Source organism: Theobroma cacao, chromosome 1 (assembly GCF_000208745.1).
Source record: "Theobroma cacao cultivar B97-61/B2 chromosome 1, Criollo_cocoa_genome_V2, whole genome shotgun sequence".
NCBI lineage: Eukaryota > Viridiplantae > Streptophyta > Magnoliopsida > Malvales > Malvaceae > Theobroma > Theobroma cacao.
Window position 1 is genome coordinate 14,471,931 of NC_030850.1, and position 17,288 is coordinate 14,489,218.

The 17,288-nt window shown below is 35.1% G+C and overlaps 3 protein-coding genes across 5 annotated transcripts; 2 read left to right on the forward strand and 1 right to left on the reverse strand.

The window, feature by feature from the left end:
- On the forward strand, positions 3,138-7,026 carry LOC18612577 (60S ribosomal protein L5). The gene is made up of 9 exons (XM_018114299.1): positions 3,138-3,242; positions 3,855-3,924; positions 4,008-4,099; positions 4,361-4,487; positions 4,572-4,651; positions 5,302-5,418; positions 6,012-6,146; positions 6,364-6,533; positions 6,682-7,026. The coding sequence occupies exons 1-9, from the start codon at positions 3,240-3,242 to the stop codon at positions 6,788-6,790; spliced, it is 903 nt and encodes a 300-aa protein (XP_017969788.1). The 5' UTR covers positions 3,138-3,239; the 3' UTR covers positions 6,791-7,026.
- On the reverse strand, positions 7,973-12,740 carry LOC18612578 (GPN-loop GTPase 3). Of its 3 annotated transcripts, none has more exons than XM_007049454.2 (10): positions 12,595-12,740; positions 11,196-11,263; positions 10,905-11,013; positions 10,742-10,823; positions 10,321-10,406; positions 10,012-10,115; positions 9,769-9,899; positions 9,586-9,679; positions 8,903-8,958; positions 7,973-8,356 (listed from the first exon to the last, which is right to left on the reverse strand). In XM_007049454.2, the coding sequence occupies exons 2-10, from the start codon at positions 11,238-11,240 to the stop codon at positions 8,260-8,262; spliced, it is 804 nt and encodes a 267-aa protein (XP_007049516.2). In that variant the 5' UTR covers positions 11,241-11,263; positions 12,595-12,740; the 3' UTR covers positions 7,973-8,259. The 3 variants fall into 3 exon arrangements, with proteins under 3 accessions (XP_007049516.2, XP_007049515.2, XP_017981041.1); XM_007049453.2 differs by having other exon boundaries at positions 11,196-11,433; positions 12,595-12,693; XM_018125552.1 differs by having other exon boundaries at positions 11,196-11,271; positions 12,595-12,680.
- LOC18612579 lies at positions 12,766-17,178 on the forward strand. Its single transcript, XM_007049455.2, has 8 exons — positions 12,766-13,002; positions 13,263-13,639; positions 14,169-15,295; positions 15,967-16,055; positions 16,253-16,340; positions 16,453-16,518; positions 16,675-16,788; positions 16,880-17,178. Coding segments are annotated over exons 2-5 (1,563 nt in total). The 5' UTR covers positions 12,766-13,002; positions 13,263-13,293; the 3' UTR covers positions 16,254-16,340; positions 16,453-16,518; positions 16,675-16,788; positions 16,880-17,178.

Below are 17,288 nucleotides of genomic sequence, written 5' to 3' on the forward strand. Positions count from 1 at the left end.
AAATTAAATAAAATATTAATATTTAAATTATTAATTATTAATATTTTAATTAAATTCTAGATTATTAATATTTAAAAAATCTAATAAAAATAAATAGTTATATAAATAATAAAGGGTATTTTTGTCTTTTTATTTTCTATTCCTTTCTTATTCCAAAATTATTGTTACCAACCAAACACTACAATAAATCATAAGAATTATTCTTGTCATATTCCCTTTGTCGTATCAAACAAAGTAATAACTATTATATTCTATTCTCATCTCATTTTATTCCCACATAATAACTATTTTATTACATTCCTATCTATTCTGCCAACTAAACATAACCTTCATACCTTAACTGTCACAAACATAACAACTGCCTTTCATCTCGCAAAACACTTGATACATCTTCATCATCCCTAATAACGCGTGCGAAACCCTTGCGGCATGACTGAGCGATGCATGTAACTTGATTTCGTTATTATGTGAGTTGACCCCAACAATGTCTTCAACTAGCTTCACTAGACCTAAAAATGACAAATTACTCCCAACACCCCTCACTCGTGTCTCACCACCCTTATAAGTGTCATCGACCTAACGACTACCGTATGTAATCATAAGCTTCATATTTAATAGGTCGCTAAAATTTAATAGAAAATAAGTGTCACAATCAGTCAATCTATCAAAAATTGCCCCTCAATGCATAAAAACTATTTACGCAATACCTAAGTCACGGAATAACATAAAGTCAATCTAGCAATGTCTAATACACATTCATGCAATGCCCAAAAACTAGTGAACAAAAGCCTCACAACAAGAGATGAATTGCCCAAGTCACACACCACCAGTCTCGTAATACCAAATAATAAGCCACTCAATGCCTAATATCCACTTACACTATGCCAACATAACCAGTCACGTATTAGCCCAATGTCACACAATACATAACAACAAGTCACGCAATACATAAAATTCAGTCAAGCAATGCATAAACAGTAGTCAAGAAATGTCTCAACATAAGATATGCATTGCACAATTTACTTAGCGCCATAACTCAGTCTCGCAATACCTAATAATAAGTCACTCGATGCCTAATATCCACTCATGTTATGCCAATATAACTAGTCACGTACTGGCCTAACGTCACGCAATACATAACAACAAGTTACGATATACATACAAACTAGTCATGTAATATCTCAACAGAAGATATGCATTGCACAATTCATGTAGCTTATAACTCAGTCTCGCAATACCTAATAATAGGTCACACAATGCCTAACATCCACTCACGTTTGCTTATCTTATATAAATCGAAAATTAAGAAATTAGGGTAGGTAACCAAGTTATTCAGCATAATATAAATTAAACTAAGAAAATATGTGATCAATCAATATTTTCATTTTATTCATTAGCCGAAAAAAAGCAGATGATACAAAATATGAACTATAGTTCATTTCTTCCTAATCTCATCTACTATTTCATAAATTTCAGTTAGAATCTTGTTATTGCCCAGAATTTCTGTCTCCGGGACTTTTATCCTAACTAGCAACTTATCCATCAACTCACACATGTCTTTCTCTAGGTTCTTAATTTAGTCCATCAACTTGACCAAATATGCTGCAACATTGTCGGGGATATCCTCTTCAACAGCAACCCCCTTCCCACTTTCGACTCTTGAACGTTTGGATGCCATTAGAATTTTGAGATTTTCCTTCAGATTATTTTGATTAAAATGGATAATGGTTCACTTTATTTATAAGTATGAATGCCGACTCTTGGCAGCGTGTTCAATGGTTTTAGGCTTGTTTTTGATGAATATGGTTAGTTCGTAAATCAATGCATTAAATGCTTTAAAGAAAAATTCAGAGTTTTGTGTCAGTCGAATTTGGATGGTTTTTTGCACCGATATAAGTGGAATTAAGGGGGCTGAATTGGTTATTAAGCATTCATATTTCTCTTCTAATTTTACAAAATTTGTTATTAAGGGGCTGAATCAGTAGATAATCAGCTTCAACATTAGGTAGATAAAGCAACGCAATGCCTACAAACAAGTCACGTAATGCCTACAAACAAGTCACGAAATGCACAACTCATGCAATTCCTATAATCTACTCTCGCATTGCCTCCTATCTAGTCCCACATTGTCTAATATTCAGTCACGTAATGCCAAATAAACAAGTTATGATTCCTAATATCTAGTCACATGCCTTAATATCAAGTGACGCCATGCCTAACAAATATTCACGTATCGCCTATAAACTGATTGATTTTGCTACTCCCAGCTAAATTTAAGTTTCTAAACTCATATAATTTATCCATCAACTTTTGCATTCTATGAATATAAAAAATAAACCTAAAAACCTATAACAAATACCTTGGTGTCATCTCTACATTTTGAAATGGTGAGAAAGTTGGATGGCGATATAGACCTTGATGGTATTAGAAAGTTAGACGGTGAGATATATACCCCGATAGCGTTGGAGAACTAGACGGAGAGATAGCTAAATCGAGATTTAATTTTGAAATTTTTATCTAAATAACGAAAGAAGAAAAAAAATCGAAATCACTTAATTTGGATTCAATGATTTAAAAAAGAGTTCTTTTTTTGAATGGATCCCATATAATTTTTTCATTTAAAGGGTATTTTTTTAAGTTATATCAAAATTTATCTAAAAATAATTAAAATTATAATAAAAATTATTTTTAAAGTAACTTTATTACGAAAGNGTTGGAGAACTGGACGGAGGGATAGCTAAATCGAGATTTTATTTTGAAATTTTTATCTAAATAACGAAAGAAGAAAAAAAATCGAAATCACTTAATTTGGATTCAATGATTTAAAAAAGAGTTCTTTTTTTGAATGGATCCCATATAATTTTTTCATTTAAAGGGTATTTTTTTAAGTTATATCAAAATTTATCTAAAAATAATTAAAATTATAATAAAAATTATTTTTAAAGTAACTTTATTACGAAAGTTATTACTCACAACTTCTTTCGAAAGAAAAAAATGTTAACTTTATCCGTACAGTCCGGAGCTAGTAAAGAGAAATGCAAACTTGTGAACCTTTTACACCGGGTGCACAAATACAGCGTACAATGGGAGGTAAATCAATTTTCCATTAATAAAAAAAACCTGACAATCAATCGTGGCCGTTGGTTTATTCCTATAAAATTTTCTAGGGTTTTAGTATCAGAGCTCCTTTCTCTTTGCACAGCCTCGAAGCTCGGCTGCAAACCCCTGAGGTCAAAGCCATGGTAAAACTCACTCTCTTTGCAATCATTTTTACTCATTATGTCGCTCTACTTACTCAATTTTATTATAATTTAGCTTCGCTGGTTTCGATTTTAGATGCCATTTTTTTAATAATATTTAGCATTCAGTTTATGCTATCAGGTGTCTGTTTTGTTTGCTTAAAATTTTTGAAAACATGAAAAAACTGAACCTTTTGGGTTCATTCTTTTAATGTTGTTTATTGTTGTCTTTGAAGAAAGAATCAATTGAATGAGTACTCTTTTTATTTTCCTTTAATATAGGGAAGTATATTGTAAGCAGTGTCTGATTTTTTGTGGATACTCGAAGATTATATCTAGTTTAACTATCTTCAAGTTTAATTTGGTTTACATCACCCCCCACCACCATTTTTAGTTCGTTTACCGTTTTGCTGAATTGATAGGAAAAAAGTAAAATGACCTGAGAATTGAAACCAGCAGCAATAAATTAAAATTGTGGAGGGTTTTTTAGTTAAAAAAATTGACGAATTGTTTGGCATAATGTAAAATGATGACAATTTTATAGGTTCGTTTGCATTTGTTATGTTTATCATAGATGCTGCCTGGGTTTCTGAGTTGGTTAGTTTTATGGTACAGGCTTATGTTAAAGCACAGAAGACAAAGGCTTACTCTAAGAGATATCAAGTTAAGTTCAAGAGAAGACGAGGTACGGTATTGATGCCCACGTCCTGTATGGTGACGTGTATTGTTTGCTTTGTTTAGGTTGTAATAATCATTTAACTTTTGTAGAGGGCAAGACAGACTATCGGGCCAGGACCCGTCTTATCAATCAGGACAAGAACAAGTACAACACCCCAAAATATCGTTTGGTTGCACGATTTGTATCCTAATATCTGACTTTCTTTTCCCTCATTGTCTTTTGTTTATGTGGCTCTAGCTAGCCACAATTGTCTATGTTATTTCCCTCATTGTTTGGTTTGTTGATGGTACTTGGTTAAAACATATTATGAAGTTTTGTTTGGGCAAATAGGTGGACTCACATACCTTGATCCTTCTTTTATAGATGATGTTTATTTTCCTATGGGGTATTAATATGTCTTAATTTTTGACTGCTAGCAGTATTACCTTAACCAATTTATTAGACCAACAAGGATATAATTGCACAAATTGTACATGCTAGCATTGCTGGTGATATACTTCTTGCATCAGCTTACGCGCATGAGCTTCCTCGCTATGGACTTGAAGTTGGCCTTACAAATTATGCTGCTGGTATGTTATTTACTTCTGTAAAAGTTAGAATGGATTTCCCCCCTGATTGAGGATGAATCTTACTGAATGATGCTTTGAGAGCAGCTTATTGTGTTGGACTCCTTTTGGCCCGTCGAGTATTGAAACAGCTGGAGATGGATGCTGAGTATGAGGGAAATGTTGAGGTATGTGGCATGCTTTTTAAGGTTTGGAGAAAGATGTTTAATTCAGATCAAAGTTTGAATTTGGTCATTCTACTGTCTCAATTTGGCATTTTTAGTCCCTCTATTCCAATTTTTATGAATTTAGTTCCCGCACTTTTATTAAAAGTTGATGTAAAGACGATTGATAATTGTGTTAAGATTTTGACTTTAACTTGGATGATGTGGAATTTTGTGATGACTTGATGATATATTGAGGTGGATTAGTGTTTTGGCTACATGACACATATTAGCCTAAAAAAACATCATATTTAATTTACTTAAATAATAATTAATATCTTTTAAATTCCAAAAAAAAATTTGTATTTTTATTAAAAATATAGTTTTATTTTGTTCTAATGTGTGTCACATGGTCAAAAATTTCAGGTTAGCATGTCATGTTATGAACAAAAATGACACGTGGTCAAATTTGATTGTAGAAGTTTAATACAATTATCAATTGTTTTAAAATTATTTTTAATAAAAGTATAGAGACTGAATTCATTAAAATTGCTGTAGAGGGGCTAAAATCATAAATTGGAATAGTGGAGGAACCAAATTCAGAATTTAACCTTTAGTTTAAATCTTTTATTGAGATGGATAATAAATATATGGAAAACATCATTTGCTCACAGGCAACTGGGGAGGACTTCACTGTTGAACCTGCAGAGACCAGGAGGCCTTTCCGTGCTCTTCTTGATGTTGGTCTTATTAGAACAACCACTGGTAACCGTGTATTTGGTGTTCTCAAGGTATAGTGGAACCCTGTTCTATTTATTTCTCGTTTGGTTTAACTTTATTCATTGATTTTTTTCGTTCTAAATCTTTTATATAAGTTGTCAATTTCTTTTATCATGCCTGCTGTTCAAATTTGCAATGTGTTGGATATTTCTCATTAGCTTTCACAGAAAACTTACATGTACATGTACATAGCATGATCTTTTTTTCTGAGGTTAAGCTATTAATTTCTGCAAGTGAAAGAAATAGTTTTGTGCATATTGTGGCAAATTATATGTATGATAAAACGTACTTGTTTTGTGAAAGAAATAGTTTTGTGCATATTGTGGCAAATTATATGTATGATAAAACGTACTTGTTTTGTGAAAGAAATAGTTTTGTGCATATTGTGGCAAATTATATGTATGATAAAACGTACTTGTTTTGTACCACAAGAATTATTTTATTTTTTCTTTCTTTTTTTATTAAACAGCTGGGCTGAGCTTGGGTTGCCCATTTGTAGCTGAAGAAAACCATTCTTAAAGATCTTCGAGCTTATCATTTTTCAAATGTATACAATTTTCTCCTTGAGCTTTAACGTATGTGTATTCTTTCCTTTACCTTTTAGGGAGCTTTGGATGGTGGACTTGATATTCCTCACAGTGACAAGAGGTTTGCTGGATTTAACAAGGATAGCAAGCAACTTGATCCTGAAGTTCACCGCAAATACATTTATGGTGGCCATGTTGCTGCATACATGAGGGTAAGGTTTTGAGTTTATGAAGTGGTGGCTAGTGGAGGGTAAGGATGTTGATGCTCTCTTTTTCTCTCTCTTTTTGGGGTTGGGGTGAGGTTGGAGGGGGGGGGGGGGGCGGGGTTGGTTTGCTGAGAAATTTGAAGTTTGTTACTAGATGTTATTTTGGGACAATGTTCCATTAGTTATCTCTCGCTCTGTAAGTCTCACTTTGTCAAGTTGACAGACTTTGATGGAAGATGAGCCAGAGAAGTACCAGTCTCACTTCAGTGAGTACATAAAGAGAAACATCGAGCCTGACAACATGGAGGGACTCTACAAGAAGGTTCATGCTGCTATTCGTGCAGATTCAGAAGCAAAGAAGTCTGAGAGGGAACCTCCTATGGAGCACAAGAGGTAGAGCTTCTTTCTCTCTCTCTCTCAAGACAATTTAATTGTAAACTAGTTAGCTTGAACTAAAATTTGTTATTACTTCCTGCATGTTCATATAAATGGGGGTTGTAAGAAATTCAATTCTAATGTAATGTCGTTTTCTGCACAATAGGTACAACCTGAAGAAGCTGTCTTATGACGAAAGGAAGGCTAGGTTGATTGATAGGTTGAAAGTTCTCAATTCAGCTGCTGGAGTTGATGATGATGAAGATGATGATTGAGCTTCTGGAGTTGAGGAATATGCGGAGTGAGCTCAGCATTAGAATTTTGGGCATATTATGGCCTCCTATCTTATGTTGTGCTGTTAGAATTTACGGCAAAAACCAGAATCTTTGCTTGTTTATTAGTGATATGAGAAACTAGCTTTTTTGTCTGCGGATCTTGTGGTTGTACTGGATTGCTTTTTCCATTTATTTACTACGTTATATAAGCACTAATCGCCATGTCAAAATCTTCACTCATTACCTTTTAGTATATGTAGACAATAAAAAATGTTGGCTAGTTTATTAACTGAGTGTGTGAAATAAATTTGTGGAAGATTGGCGCCCTTGAAACTCTTTAACTTAATTCTAGTACTTGGCAATTAGTGTTTATAATCATGATTCTGTAACCTGGCCATGGAGGATTGTACAACTTCAGTGGAAATATGTGAAAATACCAGTAAGTGAAACCTAGTAAACTAGTCACCGATCATCAAGTGTCACTGCAGGCTGCAGCTGTTGGGAGACAAAGTTGCTCTCCTCCTGTCCTGGAGCCTGGAGGAGAGCATTGCATAAGTACCTACTCGATGTCAAAAGAGGACCGAGCTTCATCTGCTTTCTGAATTACCTCATACGTGGAACTGGTCCAAAATGCCTAATAAGCTGAAGACTATATGCGAATTTAATAACCCAGCAACATAGCTAGTAATTCATCTCCACGGTGAAAAACTCGTTAGAATTAGACAACTGGGGATCCAAAGGAAGCCAAAGATCCTTTTGAGTTTCGACGGTCACGCAAAGCATGGTTTACAATTTCCCCTGCCTAATTCAGCCAAAGGTCCAAAGCCATTGTTTTCCTGACACTGCCAGGCCCTGTTTAGCAATCATCCAAGGAGAAGCTTGACTTTGCCATGCTAGTTTCCATCATCCATTTGCAAAGCATAAGGGGTTCTTATTTTTTAATTAGAGCCTGTAAATTCGGAGTCCAAGAGGACACAGAGAATAGGGCAATGTGAATAAATACTACAGCAAAGAAATATATTGTGCACACCCTTCTTTGCAGAAAGTTGTAATATTGCCCAGTTGTTAGAGCAAACCGTAGGATGCATTTCTATCTTACACAAGTCCATGGCCATTTTTCACAAAGTGGTTTTAATTGAGATCCTTTGCCACATCTCTACCACCATTATCATCTTCAAGACAAGCCAAGAAATGAGGTTACGTACATTCACAAAGAAAAGAGATACCACAAGATCAAGCTTGCACAAGATATCTCAATTATGGTCCATTCAGAACCTTGGGTAAAATCAGTTCAATAGTTTATCATCCAAATTGCTTTTTAATCCAATTGTACATTCAAAACTACCACAGTCAAAACGGTTCTCAGCTCAGTTTGGTATAACATTCTCTGCCATCTTTTTCGTAAGTTATCTACAGAGTGAAATTTGGAGCATGTTTGACGTTTCACAGCAACCGAAGCATCAACAGGCCTACTCATCATCTTCTGGATCAAAATCTCTGATCTTCACATCAGCATCTTCACCATACTGAATGCAGTTGTCAATTTGAGCCAGCACATATTGTACGCTGTAAAAGACAACAGGCCACCATTATCAATGATAAAACAACCATACGTAAGAACATAAATTGTTAAACAAAATAACCACTCAATCCAGTGACATTAGTGGCTTCTCCAAAGGACTCGTCTCACTTTCTCACTATCAACCCTTTCTTTCTGTTATGTAAGTGTTTTCTTACTATTAGTTTGAAGTAAACAAAATACGGGAAAATCTTTGACTACTAGGAGCTTAATTTAAACCTAAAAAGAGCAAGTCACACAACAAGTGGTTCCTCAACTATCAGCACTCCCAAGAAATTACTCTTCCTTACAAAATCATTAAGAAATTACTCTTGCTAAGACGTCAAACACAAAAAAATATAAGATTCAAAAGCAAGGCCACCATCTTAGCCTTTTAATTTAAAACTTAAATTAAGAACTAAGTTGGCCTATTTACCACTCTAATTAGTTCAGTTTAAATCAGGAAAGCACAAGATTAAAGTGTAGCATCTACAGTGAGCGCAATCAGATCAAATCTCATGTGGAGGAGTGTAATCCACCCACACAACCTTTACCTGCTTTCCTTCCTCAAGTCAAGTGGGATAAAGCTCACCATGCTATATTCATCCACCTAACATGCAAAAGAAACAATAATTTGATAAAATATAGCATGATATAACAAATCCAAGTAATATAAATGGTATATTAAACAGCAGCTATATAAATAGAGAGATTTGTATTGTGTGATGAAAATACAACTACATGAGCCAAAAATCAATGGTGATACAAAAGTTGCAACAATTGATTTGAGAATACATGTTTAAAAATTTCTTAACACTTCATAAAAGTCTCACTTAAATGTAAAGAATACCCTGAAAGTACATATAGCTTCAGATCAAACAACCAAAACATGAAAATACCCCCTTAGCTGCGACAATGAAAATCTTGCTATGAAGAACAAAATATCGAACATACTCACTCAACTGGAAACTAAATAGTGCAACTTCAAGGGCAATTACCATAGGCACATCTAGAATATGATCCCAGAAATAATTAAAAAAAAAAGAACCATCTAAGCATTCCGAGAGACTATAAGATATTGTTGAAAATAACCAAAAGAAAAATTATTATAAAATAATATCAAACCCTCCTTTCTTCTGAATTACATGGCCGGTATGAACAACCAATCCATGCCAAACAAATCCCAAAATAACCAATGCAATGTAGATATTGGATCCTGAATGACTTAGTATCTCACCAATTCAATCAAAGATTTATTTAGCTTTTTAAACCGAGGAGCCATCCGTTCATTTAACTCTGACAGAAGAAGCCGAGGCTCTGGATCCAAGTAGCTAAGAACAACAAAGATGTTGGTTAAAAAGAAAAGAAAATAAATAAAATGCAGGTTGGAGGAGAGTGGGTTAAAGATGAAAATGCTCACTTTTCAACATCCCTCTTGTTTGTTACAAGATCCATTTTGGAGAGGATATTAACATGTGGTAATTCAAGCTGGACCATTGCAGAAAGGGATGCCATGCATCCACTAATGAACTTGGTAACATCCGTAATGAACTGATACACAATAAAAATATAGATATAGTAAATGTGCACAACCAATGACAAAGACAGACCAACTAAATTTGAAAAAGAGAGACATATGTGAAGATGCAGAGCTTAGACAAACCTGTGAATCAAGCAAGTATACAGCACATACATTAAAATTCTTGCGCTTCAAGTGCTCCACAAAGTTACGGAGAACTGGTACATGTGAAAAGAGTTCTATCTGGCCTATAATATAATTTAAAGTTAGCAAAATTTATCCACATGTGTAGTATGGTTCAACAAATAGTACATCAGAGCAGAAAGCCTAATTCAGGGACATAATACCCAACAAGTATACCCCTGCCAAGGTAAAAGGCAAGACACTCAAATATAACTTTCAAGCTTTTACTTACAAAATACTAACATACCATATCCAAACTAAAATAGATACCTGGGCAGTCAAATACTAGATAGTCATCATCCAAGTAATTGTCCAATTCTTCAGTCAGCCAATCATCCAGATTTTCTTCAAGATGTCTAGTTGGATATTAAGGTTAACAATTTTGCTCTCAAAATCTAATTAAGAAAGGAATAATAAAAATTGATGTCTCTGTAGCCGTTGAAGGATCATATAAGTGCTGAGAACACAGGGACGTGGAATAAAATAGCCAGAAAAATCCCCACAAACATTCACAGAGCTTAAACACTTGAGCACAAGCAATAGTCCAAACAGATATAATGACATAACAGCAATCAGATAACCCTAAAAATAGCAAGAAACTAAACCTTTTCCACTAACAAGAATCACGATAATGGGAAAACGCTGAAAAATGAAAATTCCCTTCACAGGGCAAGACGAGCAAAAAGGATACTCCATGCAGTACATAAGGCCACCATTGGGACCCAAACCAAGTTCCTCCATAACATCATCCAAACTAATGAGCTCCCTTATATCTGCAAAGAAACAAAGCTTAATCGCAACAAATCCAGAGAAAAAGATAACAAGTAGAAAAATTCAAGCAGAAGGTTGATTACCCATGGCTACTGGATAGTCGAAATTTTCTGCAGCAGGATCTAGGTTCACAATATTTATTGACCGTCCAAGGGTTTCACAGTGATGGTATAGGCTAGAGCAGTAGGTTGACTGATCCACAAGGACAAAGTCACTTTAGTTTACATTGTGATGCAAATAAGAATTCATTGCCCAAATGGACCAAAGACAGTAATATATGTTTTACATTTTCCTGTCACAACAGAAACCAGAAAACCCACGAACATCGACCTCATTTCATATCCCTGAAGAGAATTGTTGATAGACTAACTCACCTTTCCACTGCCGGCAGGACCGATAACTAGTTGTGCATAGCCCATGATAGCTTCTCAAACTTTTCAAACTGCTTCACTAACTCAGAATGAGCAGATGGAATTGAAGATCCGCAATGATGCAAGAATTGCAACAGTGATATATGCAGTACACCACACACCAATAGCGAACAACAAATTCAAGAAATCAGAGTGACCCATAAACAGTGGTGAGAGAGAGACACACACAACATTAGCTAACCTGATTTATCAATATCAAAGAGAAAACTTGAATTACATTTTAATTACATTAAGCATTAAAACAAGATAAACTCAAAAACAATCCCACCAAGAAACAGAATAATATCATCCTCAGCTCAAACTAACTACCAAAGATTTAAATAGTGGCTTGCAGCTGCTGTTTTATAGGCAGGCGAGCTCCCACAACTGCTATTTCCAACTATTGAAATGAAATATAAAATCACATCACAACAATAAGCAGCCGCAAAATAACATGGTAGTGGCTCATCACCACTGTAACAGACCAGAATAATCACACTCTACTATCTACCTGCAACATAATAAATTCTTTTTCAACTTGCAATAAAAGATTTTCAACATCAAACACCCAAAAACCACAAACACACCTAGAGAAGCAAATCATTTAACACAAATTACTTTCATTTCTTTTTTTGAAAAAAAAAGATTCAATTTTACAATGAAAGTTCCTCATTGTTTTCTTGAAAAGTTTTCAAACAAGTCTCAGCAGTAGGTAAGACACAGACAGAGATAAACAGCAAAGGTAGCATCTTGTCTTACATGGCCATGCTTGGATTTGGAAGGGGGCTATGCCAGCTATTTGAAAAAGAAAGATGACCAGGCAATCTACTTTAAAATGGAGCACAAATTGTTGTGCAACAGTAATGATGGGGGAGGACATTAAGGAGAGCATGAGGATGATTTGGCAACAGAAACAGAAAAGGCCAGCTGTGGGCGTGAGCATGTGGGTTAGGAAATCCAATTAGAAATTAGGGAGGTGCTTTTATACATTGGTGGTATGTTGAGAGGGAACTATTGATAAGACGTTATTGAAATATTTTCAATATGAATTGCAGGAATTAACATATTCTTCTTATTTTACCTCAAATACTCCGCAACGCTCCAACTTCATCCAGTTTATTATAGGTAGGAATTTTGTGTATTAACTCTTAAGCCCAAAATTTTAAAGAAAAAAGCCATGAGATGTAGTGTAGAATAAAACTCATTCCAAAATCCATTAAGACCAAAATACAGAACATAAGAATGTTGATCATTTAAGAAGAGCAACATAACCGAAATTTGTAAAATCAAAGTAAGCAAAGACGCAAATAGATTCTGAACAACGGAAAGAAAAATATTATTAGGGTTAAAATCAGTTGATTACCTGAAACCCTGAATGCTGGTTTCCGCTACGAAAATGGGGATTCGAAAGGTTGCCCTTTTTTTTTTTTGGGTTTTCGCAAGGGAGAAGACTCTAACCCTCTGAAGACCAGGCCTGAACTGCACTCAAGGCATTTAAAAACTATTTAGGGCCTTGCCGCCGCTTTACGCGGTTATACGCTTGTACTAGTGTACTAGTAGTTTGCTTTGAAACGCACCGTTTACTCCGCCCAAGACTCGACTTCCCTTCTCCTCTTCAACCTCTTCTTTCTTTCATTCTTGGCTTCCAAATAATATAAGCCAGTTTTTCTTTCTCCGTTTTTTCCCCGAGTTCTGTCTACAGGAAACGAAACAAGAAGCAAAAGCCAAATTTCTAGCTCCGGTGATTGAAAACTCTGATTAACTTAGAAAGGTTGTTCCTTGATTTTTCCTCTTTCAACTTTTTCTTCTTTACAGCTCTAAGTTATTGGAATAATGATAAAAATATCCTTTCAATTTGTGGGTTCTGTTCCTGTTTCTTCTCATAATAATTTTGAAGATATTTCTTATTTTGTTTCTTAAGAATCCCGTCGTAATATTTTTTTAAGAAATGGTATCTTTATCCAACTTTCCTTCAAAATCAAGGTTTTCCAGTTTCGTTTGGCTGATTTTGGATGATTATTTCGGATACAGGGAGGAAGAAGCTTACTGTAAAGAGAAAAAAATGGTTCCTTTATTTTTATCTGAGCCAAACTGGGATGATGAAGCTGGAGATAATGAAGCTACCCATCTGATAATTTCGCTTTTAAATCAATTGGATTCAGTTATTTGGTCGCTGATGATCTCTGGAGGTCGTTCTGAGGCTCGGCTATGGCTTTGCAATGCCGTTTCGAGCATAAGCTCCATCTCTCCTCACCAACAGAGAGAGGTTTTTATGAAGTTGTTAACATCCACGCCGACAAGGAGGGGTTTAGCATCTCAACTCTTGCAAATGGTTTTTGAGAAGAGGCCTAGAAAAGCTGGTTCTATCTTGGCCAACAAAAGTTACTTGCTTGAAAAGTTTTTCCAAGGCAAGTTGGTTTTCCATTTGTTTTTCTTTGGGTTTTGTTTTGTGTGATTTTTGTTGCACTGCTATGTTCCTTGAAGGTGAATTTCATTCTGTGGAATGTTAAGTAATCAGTAGCTACAACCTTCTTCCTTTAGCTCCATGATGTAGATTTTAGTTTATTGTTTGGACATTCTTTTCATGAACAAATGAGCTTTCGTTTCTTTGAATTGCAGTATTAATTCTTACAAAGCATTTGACTGAAATTTAGAGGTTGAGATTAGTGTGAATTTTATGGTGTTCCAAGTTGGTTTTGTTTCACTGTTTGACTAGTATGTTTTGTGTGATTTGGTGCACTCTATGTCCTTCGTAAAGTTGAATTTCATTTAGTAGAATGCAAACTAATTGGTAGCTGAAACCTAGTTCTCTAAGCTCCATGTATATTTTAGCTTCTTCAAGAACCTTAAAGTTACTATGATTACACATGTTAGTGGTTGAGATTAGTGTGAATTTTATTGTCTTTTGATTATGCTAATATTGAATGAATCATGCAGGGAACCCAAAGCGAATAATACAATGGTTCTCTAATTTTGGAGATGGTAGTGGATTGGAGCATAGAAAAGGTGCAAAGGCATTGTCTCAATTTGCTTTTGTAAATAGGGATATATGTTGGGAGGAGCTTGAGTGGAAGGGAAAGCATGGGCAATCACCTGCAATGGTTGCCACAAAGCCTCATTACTTTCTTGACTTAGATGTCCAACGAACAGTGGAAAATTTCCTTGAAAATGTGCCTGAATTTTGGTCGTCCAGTGAGTTTGCTGAATCACTAAAGGATGGTGAAATTCTATTCATGGATACAAAGTTCTTTGTGGAACTTTTTATTGATTTGATGTATAAGGAGGATTTAAGAGATCTATGGGACACCATAAGTGTGTTTCTTAAGGAGGAATCATTCTCATCATTGTGTCACCACCTTCTTATCTCTCTTGAGGAGGGTGAATTCTGCATCGTTCTGGAATTGCTTCGTAGATATATCAATCCAAGGATGGAACCTAAGGATTTTGGTAATCCATCTTGTGTCCTGGAGTTTATACTTTACAAGTATGGTGATTTGGAATCTTTTGATAAGCTACTTCTGTTAAATGCTATTATCAATCAAAGGAGACAGCTTCTTCAGCTCGTACATGATGAAGAGTATCAGGATAAACATGAGCAAGTCAAAAATATTGTATCTCAGATGTGCAAAACCTCAACTAATGCTTATAGTTTGGCTTCAATTCTTAAAGAGTGTGTCAAAACAAAAACCGGAGAAGCAATAAAATTGTTGGGGCTTTATTCGTGGGTTATCTACTACAGATTGTCTGAGGAATGCCAGACACTGGGAACCTGGGAATCTTTATTTCTGAGTAATGGGATAAGGTTCCGCAAATCTGATAAATATTCTTTGCTTCATCATGAAGTCTCCTTAGAAGAAAATGAGTCTGAAGCGGTTGATAGAGCATCAATTAGGCGTAGGAAGAAAAAGAAAAGCAGAAAGAAGAGAAGAAGGGATTTTGGTGATGATGATAGCTATGACAATGGATTTCTGGATTTTGATACTTCAGATAGCAGGTTGGGTTTGCAATCTGGTGGTGGAAGTTGGTTGCTATCTATTGATGAATTTTGTACACCATGGACTAATGTGAGTTCGTTGCCTTCATCCTCTATCCATTTTAAACTTTTTGCTGCTGTAGAAAATGGTTAGAACTTTGCTTTTGAAATTGTTCATTGTTCTACTGCTTCCATGTGGTGAGAAATGTTCATGACATGCAATGATATTATCATAAATCTTGTAAACAAGGCATTTTTGGTAGGATATATCAAGTTTAGACCGCAAGTGCTACTGAAAGAAGCATTTATCATTCCTACTGTAGGAGCCCAAAATGAATAGAAAGGAAGAAACAAGGAAAATAGGTCCATTTATCCTTTGTTTTCCTTAATATCTATATGATATGTCAAGTTATTTCCTATATTAACTGATTCCATAGAATAGTCAGTTTAGTGATGAATTTCTCAGTCATTCCATGTTGGTATTCCACTTTCTTTTATACTGTTTGAGATGTGATAGATAAATTAGCATTTCCAACCTCTTCCCCAAAATGCCCTTGCACATTAAATAAAAGTTCTAGAAAATTTATATAAGAAATGATAATCTACGAAAAGATTTCTATTACTTTGTCAGTATTTTTTAAAAAATGAAGTAGAACATTCAATATAGAAGGGTGGCAGTACTTCCCATTCATGCCATATTTTTTTATTAACCTTGTTGTCCCCTCCTGTGGTTTTCTGATCATATCTTTATGATGATTGTAGGTAGATTTACCTGAGCACCTTTCAAATCACTGCTTGTCTACATGGATGAAGTGGCTTCTTTCCAAATGGAGTAACATGGCTTATGCTTGGTAGGAGAGCACATCCCTTCATTGCTTTGTAATGTTTTGATTTGTGAAGCTTATAGAATGTTCCTTTAAAATCAGACAGATATCCCTTTTCCCTGTCTAAAACAATGATCTGTTATGTATGTACAAAAGCGGGATGGGCAGGTTTTGCTGTTAGTATTGATGGCTATTCTAACATTTATCTATGCAATTCTTGCCAGATGGTTAACAAGTTTGTTTATTTGGAGGTGAAACTTCAGCCAACGGCCATATTTCTGTGCTTTCAACTGATAAAGGATGTGTACAATGGTGCGTTGCATTGTATTGAGCTTGATAATTGTCTTGGGCTCAGCTTTCAAATATGACTGCTTTTTTGGCTGATAGGAAACTTTTGTTGACTAATTTTGATTTTGATTGGCAGGCTGGTTTGATTTCATGTGATACAAACTCACTGTAGGGTTTAGTTTTTGCCAATTTGTCTTGAAAGGTATCTTTGAAGCATTATTTCTTCCTTCATCATTATACATGTTAGGCTTTTGATGATTGCAAATACCTAGAATTTTACCAGGTTGCATGACCTTTGACAAGCTAGCAAGGCAATCAAAACTTATTCATTCTAAACTCAGTATTGTTCTTGTTACAGGATAACAAATTAACGGAAATAAGATTGGAGAAGCTGAAATTTGAAGAACTGATGATCTCTTACGGGAGCTTTTTGAAGTACTTGGCTTGAGCTGTGAAGATCTTGGATCTTTAGGTAATTGATTTCCTTTTGATGTTTTCCCTCAGCTAGGGCTCAAAAGCTTTTGCAGATGCTAACATTTTGTATGATTTTCATCATGCTGCAGTGAATTTTAATGTCCACCGCTGCCCTTAAACCCTTATCATGACAAGACAGAAAGGTCAATTGAACTTTCAAGTTTCAAAGCCAAGAAATAAAGGCAATCTGGACAAATTTGTGTTTTCTCAGCTTGATCTGGAGAGCTCATCTTGTCAGCGTCATTGCATGCCTACTGTCATTCTTCTAAAGCGTACAATGCTGGATGAAAATGAAGCACCCAGAAAAAGGGGAATCTCCCTTTCTGATCTGTAACTTTGCATTGGATATCTATGCTTTGATTAATGCTCTCTTATATTATATTTATCACTTTGTTTATTGTTATACGCCGGAAGCTGATTAACTAAATCTTGCAAAAATAGTTTGCAGAATAAATCCAATTAAGTTATGAAGTCCTGAGGATTTATAGCCTACACAGA

Coding starts and splice junctions, on each gene's coding strand:
- LOC18612577 (XM_018114299.1), top strand. Junction 5,419..6,011: donor GTGTATTTGGTGTTCTCAAG/GTATAGTGGAAC, acceptor TTTACCTTTTAG/GGAGCTTTGGATGGTGGACT. Junction 6,147..6,363: donor ATGTTGCTGCATACATGAGG/GTAAGGTTTTGA, acceptor TCAAGTTGACAG/ACTTTGATGGAAGATGAGCC.
- LOC18612578 (XM_007049454.2), bottom strand. CDS start 11,240: ATGGGCTATGCACAACTAGTTATCGGTCCTGCCGGCAGTGGAAAG. Junction 11,014..11,195: donor GTCCTGCCGGCAGTGGAAAG/GTGAGTTAGTCT, acceptor CTTGTGGATCAG/TCAACCTACTGCTCTAGCCT. Junction 9,680..9,768: donor AACAAGAGGGATGTTGAAAA/GTGAGCATTTTC, acceptor TGTTGTTCTTAG/CTACTTGGATCCAGAGCCTC.
- LOC18612579 (XM_007049455.2), top strand. CDS start 13,294: ATGGTTCCTTTATTTTTATCTGAGCCAAACTGGGATGATGAAGCTGGA. Junction 13,640..14,168: donor GCTTGAAAAGTTTTTCCAAG/GCAAGTTGGTTT, acceptor TGAATCATGCAG/GGAACCCAAAGCGAATAATA. Junction 15,296..15,966: donor TTTGTACACCATGGACTAAT/GTGAGTTCGTTG, acceptor TGATGATTGTAG/GTAGATTTACCTGAGCACCT.